This window comes from Palaemon carinicauda, chromosome 26, assembly GCF_036898095.1.
Source record: "Palaemon carinicauda isolate YSFRI2023 chromosome 26, ASM3689809v2, whole genome shotgun sequence".
Lineage (NCBI taxonomy): Eukaryota > Metazoa > Arthropoda > Malacostraca > Decapoda > Palaemonidae > Palaemon > Palaemon carinicauda.
Window position 1 is genome coordinate 62,347,290 of NC_090750.1, and position 10,000 is coordinate 62,357,289.

Here is a 10,000-nt window from a genome sequence, read left to right on the forward strand (position 1 = left end):
CTTGTATTTGGAAACCGTTCAAAAACTGTAGCTTTGAAAGTAGTTGCAACATCAACCTTGTATTTGGAAACCGTTCAAAAACTGTAGCTTTGAAAGTAGTTGCAACATCAACCTTGTATTTGGAAACCGTTCAAAAACTGTAGCTTTGAAAGTAGTTGCAACATCAACCTTGTATTTGGAAACCGTTCATCAACCATTCTAAGTCTTATCCCAAAACTTACCGCATCTCTTTTTGATGGAGTTATGAAATAAGCATGGGTAGTTAACTACACTTAAAAGTTTTAATCGCATAAAATATACTTTTCTCGGCCGTATATCAGTAAAATACAGGGGACCGTAATTTTACCTTACTTTGTTATTATTCTTAAGGGGATGGTAACAACTACACTGTTAAAAAAAAAAACCGTAATTGTAATCGGATATTCTCCATAAAAATTATACTTTTCTCAGCCGTATTTCAGTAAAATACAGGCGACTGTAATTTTACCTTACTTTGTTATTATTTTTAAGGGGATGGTAACCGTAATATCACTCCTATACGTCAATATATCTCTTTTTAAAACGGTAAAAAACCATAAAATAAATGTTGCCAGGCATTTGCCATATTTTTAATGCAAATTTTTAGGTGTACCTCACATATTTCGCTTTATGGATTAAATCTTTTTGATCAATAGTCATTTTTCTCATGAGGCATATTTGCACTGACTCGCAGGGTGCCCTCTTAGCTCGGAATAGTCTCCTACTAGCTGATTGGTTAGAATTATTTTCTCCAACCAATCAGCTAGCGGGAAACTTTTCCGAGCTGAAGGGGCACCCTAGCAAGTCGGCGCAAATTCGCCCCATTAAAAAAAATAGATGTAAAAAAAAAAAAAAAAGGGATTATATGTGTACTTATTTCTATCTCACACATTTGACTTTGTGGACTAAAGCTATGTAATCTAACAATACTTTTATTTCTAGATAGATTAAAAATCCAAGGAAAAGTATTGAAAAAACAAAATGTATATGAAAGAACTAGTTGATTTGGTACATACTGAACTTCATTATTTCCTCTGATAAATCATTGTTTACAAAATACCATGAACTGCTCTTCCAGAAGACAACGACCATGTTTACCTGCACTGGTTTCTTCCAACTTCTCCAGCACCTTAATGGTGTAGGCGTTAAGCTCTATGAGTCTGGACGTCCCCTTGTCATTCACCGAAGCCAACACGATCCTGTAGGATGTCGCTGGCTGCAGGTTATTGATGGTGAAGGATGGAGACGTCTGACTAAACTCCGCCATTGGAGACACAGCTCCAACTTTGTATAGCTGCAATGAGAAATTTGTCACATTATAATATTATGAATTTAAAGGTGTCTGGTTTTAGTTCCAGTTTGATCAGAATAGATGCTCACCAGAACGTCAGCCGGGCAAGTCCAATCACCTACTGTAGTGGCAAAGCATAGCAGTGGCCTCCCCAGTAAACAAATTAAACTAACGGTCCTGGGCGGGGATAGATCTACCGCCATGCGAATGTCATATTGGTCTTAAGTTCAGTGATGATTTGTAAGGTTTAAAGTTCACGGGTTATTATTATTATTATTATTATTATTATTATTATTATTATTATTATTATTATTCGTCAAGCTACAGCCCTTGTTGGAAAAGCAGAATGCTATAAGCCCAAGGTCTCTAATAAGGAAAAATAGCCCAGTGAGGAAAGGAAATAAGGAAATAATTAACAACGTCAAAAACAGATATCTCATATACAAACTATAAAAAGACTCATGTCAGCCTGGTCAACATATAAGCATTTGCTCCAACATATGATCAGTGCCCAAGCTCTGTCTCCACACAAGCTATGATAAAAAAAGACCAGACAATGGCTGCTGATGACTCAGCAGGTAGACCTATAGGCTCCCCCAAACACCTGATCCTTAACTTAATCTGGACTCGAATCCCAGCCCTGCAGATTTCCAGGCAGGTACGTTTCAATTAGGCTACCAGAATACCTTCTTTAGCCATAACTACTGCACTGTAATTGTTCGGTGGCTACTTTCCTCTTGGTAAGGGTAGAAGAGACTCTTTAGCTATGCTAAGCAGCTCTTCTAGGAGAAGGACACTCCAAACCATTGTTCTCTATTCTTGGGTAGTGCCATAGCCTCTGTACCATGGTCCTACACTGCCTTGGGTTAGAGTTCTCTTGCTTGAGGGTACACTTGGGCACACTTTTCTTTCTAGTTCCTCTTCCTCTTGTTCTGTTAAAGTTTTTATAGTTTAAACAGGAAATATCTATTTTGATATTGTTACTATTTCTAAACTATTTTATTTTTCCTTATCTCCTTATTTCCTTTCCTCACTGGGCTATTTTCCCCGTTGGGGCCCCTGGGCTTATAGCATACTGCTTTTCCAACTAGGGTTATAGCTTGGCATTTAATAATAATTATAATAATAATAATAATAATAATAATAATAATAATAATAATAATAATAATAATAATAATAATAATATATTACATTTCACTTGAATGAACTAACCTAAACCATTTTGTATCACGGTACAAATATACTGAAAAAAAACTTTATCTGAAGACTTATGCTACTTCAACGCATAAAGAGATGACTTTCCATTTATTAATCATATTCATAGACAGCACCAATTTAATAAAACTATATGAATAAACGAGACAAATATACCGAAAAAACTTTATCTGAAAACTTATGATACTCCAACACATAAAGAGATGACTTTCCATTTATTAATCATATTCATAGACAGCACCAATTCAATAGCAACAATAAACTATATGAGTAAACCTCTCGAATATGTACATACATGAAGAATGAACATCTGATTGAGGCCTCCGTCGTCCCCCGGCAAACACATGACTTGGAAGGAACTAATCGTAACATCAAACACTCGACAGTTGTGTGGAGGATCTGGTTTCCCTGGAAGAAGGATATAAGGATCGAAGTTAGAATGATAAGGTAACTGCCGCTAGGTTTAATAGAGGCATGAAGGCTAGTGTTGAGATATATATAAGTATATATATATATATATATATATATATATATATATATATATATATATATATATATATATATATATATATATATATATATATACATAATATATATACACACACATATATATATATATATATATATATATATATATATATATATATATATATATATATATATATATATATATATATATATACATATATACATACATATATATATATATATATATATATATATATATATATATATATATATATATATATATATATATATATATACAATATATGTATATACATATAAACATATATGTATACACACATATATATATATATATATATATATATATATATATATATATATATATATATATATATATATATATATATATATATATATATATATTTATATACACACACACACATATATATATATATATATATATATATATATATATATATATATATATATATTTATATACACACACACACATATATATATATATATATATATATATATATATATATATATATATATATATATATATATATATATTTATATACATATACATATATATATATATATATATATATATATATATATATATATATATACATATATATATATATATATATATATATATATATATATATATATATATATATATATATATATATACATATATATATATATATATATGTATATATATATATATATATATATATATATATATATATATATATATATATATATATATATATATATATATATATATATATATATATATGTATATATATATATATATATATATATATATGTATATATATATATATATATATATATATATATATATATATATATATATATATATATATATATATATATATATATATATGTATATATATATATATAATATATATATATATATATATATATATACATATATACATCCGTAAAAGTAATCATGAGCAATTAAAATATATACACAGAAAAATTTGTATTTAAACAGACAAACATATCATCAATTGAACAAATACACAAATCATTTATCCTCATTTCTATTTTACCAGCAGCCACGATATGAAAGACGCAGGGATATTGCTGTATCCCAATTGAATTATTCGCCCAGCAAAGAAGTGTGCCGTAATCTAACTCGTTCATTGGCGTGTAGTTCACTCTGGACTCCGTCCCGACCACAACAAACCTGATAAAAGATAAGAGAAGTATGTCAGTTATATGAGTTATTGCGTGCCATAGTCTCTGTAGCCATGGTCTTCCACTGTCTTGGGTTAGAGCTTTCTTGCTTGAGGGTACACTCGAGCACACTATTCTAGCTTATTTCTCTTTCTCTTGTTTTGTTAAAGTTTGTATAGTTTATATAGGAGATATTCATTTTGATGTTGTTACTCTTCTTAAAATATTCTATTTTCCTTTTTTCCTTTCCTCACTTGGCTATTCTCCCGCTTTTCCAACTAGGATTGTAGCTTAGCTGATAATAATAATAATAATAATAATAATAATAATAATAATAATAATAATAATAATAATAATAATAATAATAATAATAATAATAATAATACTGTTTGTCTTAGGTTCACTTTCAAGGTAAAGACTCCTCACACAATTGGATATGACAATGCAATTAACATTTCACCTGAAATATAGTAATGTTGATACAGCTATGTTTCATGTAAGATTATTAAACATAACTTTTGATTCCCTAAAAAGTTCAACTTACACCAAATATTTTTATTCTGAACTGGTTGACATAAGTCTTTTTTATAGTTTATATATGAAATATCTGTTTTGATGTTGTTACTGTTTTTAGAATAGTTTATCTTAATTGTTCATTATTTATCCTATAGTTTATTTATTTTATTATTCCCTTTCCTCATTGGGTTATTTTCTCCCTGTTAGAGCCCTTGAGATTATAAAATCCTCCTTTTCAAACTTGGGTTGTAGGTTAGTTAATGAAATAATAATAATAATAATAATAATAATAATAATAATAATAATAATAATAATAATAATAATAATAATAATAATAATAATAATAATAATAACGGTTATGTTAAAAGGTGTTTGCAATAAGTTTTAAAATAGTTTTTGTGAAATCTTTCTATTAAAGTATATTTAAGGGCTACAGGTGAAAGCCACGCATTCCACACACACTTAATGGAAGTATGATTTATTTCCCTGGTATGTCTAGCAAAACTTTATATTTACATATCGGAATATCAGCGTTTAAATCCGCGTTCAGAAATGAAGAGTAATTTTCACATTTATACAGGATTTATGCGGCCGTTTACATAGTTTGCTTGAAAGGCTGTTTACGAAGTCACTTGTAGACGTGGATAGGAAGGGTACCATGCAAGTGTATCATATTGACTAAAATAGTTGAGGTTTTGAGTTAGTAAAAAGCCTTTCAAGCAAGATATGTAAATGGCAGTATAAATCCTGCATAAATATGAGAATTACTCTTCATTTTTGAACGCGGATTTAAACTCTGATATTCTGATATGTAAATATCAAGCTTTACAAGACATACGACGAAAATATATCATCCTTCCATTAAGTCTGTGTGGAATGTGTGGTTTCCTGCTGTCGCCCTTAAATATACGTCAATGGAAATCATTCACAAAGATATTTCAAAACTAATTGCAGATACCTTTCAACATTCCCATAGATTATTATTATTATTATTATTATTATTATTATTATTATTATTATTATTATTATTATTATTATCATTTTATGACTATCATCATTATTATTATTATTATTATTATTATTATTATTATTATTATTATTATTATTAGTAGTAGTAGTAGTAGTAGTAGTAGTAGCTGCAATAGCAGTAGTAGTAGTAGTAGTAATAGTAGTAATATTTTGTTATCATTATTATTATTATTAGTAGTAGTAGTAGTAGTAGTAATAGTAGTAGTAGTAAGTAATATTTTATTATTATTATTATTATTATTATTATTATTATTATTATTATTATTATTATTATTATTATTATTATTATTATTATTATTATTATTATTATTATTATTATTATTTTCATAATTATTAGCTAACCTACAACCCAAGTAGGAAAAGCAGAATGCTATGAACCCAAGGGCTCTAACAGGAAAAAATAGCCTAGTGAGGAGAGGAAATAAGGAAATAAATTAACTATACGAGAAATAATGAACAATTAAAATAAAATATTCCAAGAACAATAACAACACTAAAACAGATCTTTTATATGTAAACTATAAAATGATTTATGTCAGCCTCTTCAACGTGAAAGTATTTGCTGCAAGTTTGAACTTTTGAATTTCTACCGATTAAGAAGATGCATTTGACAATCGAATAGGATAATTCAACTTCAGTTCTTCAGCAGAATATATCCTTGTAAATATTGTGTTGAAAATATACATATCCAAAGACACGCTCTATAAGAAATTTAGTCTGTTTTGACTTCCAACATCACATATGAGCATATCCGCACTATATGTAACTATGCCACAGTAAAACTCTCTTTAGCACACCATTATGGAGGACTCTAAAAATCCCTCTTTTCATCTGTGATACAAGAATATTAAAGCATCAGATAATGGGTATAAATAACGCTACCTTAATTATCTAATTGTTATATTGTGTGATGTAAATACACAGCTTTTTTTATTCATACTAGTGGAGAAGCAGTTTTTATGCTTGTGAGTTGCTAAACTTTATGTGTTTACATGTTTCTTCTTCAAGGGAGCCGTTCAAAGAAGGTCTCCAGGGATGTGTATGGCATCTGAAATTCCTTTTACAATTGATATATGTGCGTCTAGGTTAATGTAAGTTATAGATGAAAAAATACCACTTCAGTTTCAGGAAAGGGTTTAAACTCCTCTTTTGCGTTACAAGCAATTAGATTCTCACATACTAGCGCCATATACGTGTTCGCCTAAAGTATTCCCAAAGAACAGACACTCTTGGAGACAAGTAAAGTAAGAAGTATGAATTTAATTTAAATGTGATACTTATAAATAAATGTCAATTCAATGAGGAAATTGAATCTTACTTTCCTTTTGCGCTGGACTCTTAAGTTGTATAATCTGAGTCGTAAGCACATAGATTTACCAACCACACAACAACAACAACAACAACAACAACAGCAACAGCCTTCGCAGTCGTTTCTTGTTCAGTGTAGAGCAAAGGCATTAGACGTGTCCTTATCCACGCCACCAACAACACAGGTAAAGTTATCCTACTCATAAGTATTTATCAGAAGGATACTTAGCTGGCTTCTGCTACGAGTAGGATATTTACAGATATCTTTCTTAGCACACCAATATCGATATTAAATGAATCATTCGTTTCCACAATTAATGTAACTGTAGATATAACTGAAGATTTAACAGCAAAACGAAACATGAGCTCTATGACATGATTTTAAATCTATAATTCTGGTCAGTGTAATTACAAAGACCCATCACAAAAAAATGATGAAATAAATGATATTTTGATCCACCTTTTCAATTGATGTAAATGAATCTAATGTTACTAAAAAATTATCTCATCCACATGGCACTTCAGTAATCTCTCTTATAGTATCGTCTCTAATCCTGTACTGCCATTTAACTCCTAATATTCATCTCAGGGATTTTTTCAAATAATTATTAAAATTTCACTGATTTACTATGCAGCTACAGTATCTTTTGATAAACATATGCATTAAGATAAGGTAATATATGAATACCAATATAATTGCAGTATGTATGTAAAATTTATCCTAAATATTATAATGTGAATGATACTAGGCAGGCAGTTAACTCTAATAGCCAGGCCTTCTCCGTCATGAGGCTCAATACTACATAGTATTCTAGAAGTTTTATTTTAGCTGTGACCAAGTTGTGGAATGATATCCCTAATGGGGTAGTTGAATCAGTAGAACTTAAAAAGTTCAAAGATGCAGCAAATGTTTTTATGTTGAACAGGCTAACATAAGTCTTTTTATTGTTTATATATGACATATCTGTTTTGACGTTCCTACTGTTTGTGGAATGATTTATTGTTAATTTGTTCTCATCATTTATTTATTTCCTTATTTTCTTACCTCACTGCGCTATTTTTCCCTGTTAGAGCCCTTGGGCTTATAGCATCTTGCTTCTCGAACAAGTGTTGTAGCTTGGCTAATAATAATAATAATAATAATAATAATAATAATAATAATGATAATAATAATAATAATAATAATAATAATAATAATAATAATAATAATAATAACGTTCTTACTGTTTGTTGAATGATTTATCGTTAATTTGTTCTCATCCTTTATCTATTTCCTTATTTGCTTTCCTCACTGGGCTATTTTTCCCTGTTAGAGCACTTGGGCTTATAGCATCTTGCTTTTCGAGGGTTGTAGCTTGGCTAGTAATAATAATAATAATAATAATAATAATAATAATAATAATAATAATAATAATGATATTAATAATAATAATAATAATAATAATAATAATAATAATAATAATAATAATAATAATAATAATAATAATAATAATAATAATAATAATAAACTGGATGCTCTAATCTAAAGTGTGCGTGAATTAGCAGAGTGGATAATCAGAATGTAATGTTAACCTAATTATTCAAACCAAATTAGCATACAAAGGAAGAGTCAAGTGGCAAAGTGATTATATGCAATTCTTTCAAGTCTAATCATGGATAATAATATTGAGTTCGATATTACCTGAAAAAAATAGCAGCTGCATTGGATAGTTTTTTTTTTTTTTTTTTTTTTTTTTTTTTGTCACTTACTCACTCCACTGTAGATGTTTATAGAAACAGCCGCTGGTGGTTTATTTTTCACTTACAGTGTTTAAAAATGTTTATTAAAAAAAACGGTATACTCCCGAAAACATTTATTCCATGATTTTTTACCGTTTTAAATTACGGATATATGAACGTAAAACATTGATATTACGGTTACCAACCCGTAAAAGATAATAACAAAGTATGGTAAAATTACGGTCGCCTGTATTTTACTGAAATACGGTTGAGAACAATTTATTTTTACGGATAATTTTCGATTAAAATTACTGTTAAAAGCGAATATTAAAAAAAAAAAAAAAAAAAAAAAAAAAAAAAAAAAAAAAAAAAAAAAAAAAAAAAAAACTTACATTTCCGGCAACAATTATTCCAGATTCTTTACCGTTTTAAAATACGGATATATTAACGTGAAACAGTAATATTACGGTCACCAACCCGTAATAGATAATAACAAAGTACGGTAAAATTACGGTCGCCTGTATTTTACTGATATACGGCTGAGAACAGTTTATTTTCACGGATAATTTTCGATTAGAATTACTGTTAAAAACGACCATTAAATAAACCGTAAATTTCCGGCAACAATTATTCCATGATTTTTACCGTTTTAAAATACGGATATATGAACGTAAAACAGTGAGTGATATTACGGTTACCAACCCGTAAAAGATAATAACAAGTAAGTTAGAATTACGGTCGCCTGTATTTTACTGAAATACGGTTAAGAACAATTTATTTTTACGGAGAAATTCCGATTAAAATTACGGTTGTTTTTTTAACAGTGTATTAAAATAAACCTTAGTAAGACACAACCCTTCAGATAATAATTTATCAATTTTGGGACATTTTACTCACAACTCAGTTCAAAACTATATAATATGAATTTACAGTTATAATCATTATAGCTGAATTAATTATATATTTTGTAAGATCCTCATAAACGCAAATGATAACAGAAATTACGCCATATAACACTAAAAAATAGCAGAAATATTGGACGTAAATCAACATAAAAAAAAGAATTTAGAAAAATTTAAGGTTTCGGGGAAGGAGAGGTCAACAATTTCAGGAATACTGACATAAAATTGTACGAAAAAATGTATATTGAAAACAATGTATACCATAATTAATATAAGCTTGGGATATACAAATTCAAACCATGAATGAAAATGGAAAAAAATGACT

General features: G+C 28.4%; 1 protein-coding gene across 1 annotated transcript in view; it reads right to left on the bottom strand.

Moving 5' to 3' along the window:
- Window positions 1-10,000, bottom strand: part of LOC137619949 (uncharacterized) — a 51,245-nt gene that overhangs the window by 5,508 nt on the left and 35,737 nt on the right. The window contains exons 5-7 of the mRNA XM_068350230.1: window positions 4,075-4,211; window positions 2,820-2,932; window positions 1,117-1,312 (exon numbers count right to left, since the gene is read on the bottom strand). Of these exons, the coding sequence (XP_068206331.1) occupies window positions 1,117-1,312; window positions 2,820-2,932; window positions 4,075-4,211 (446 nt within the window). The remainder of the gene's footprint in view (window positions 1-1,116; window positions 1,313-2,819; window positions 2,933-4,074; window positions 4,212-10,000) is intronic.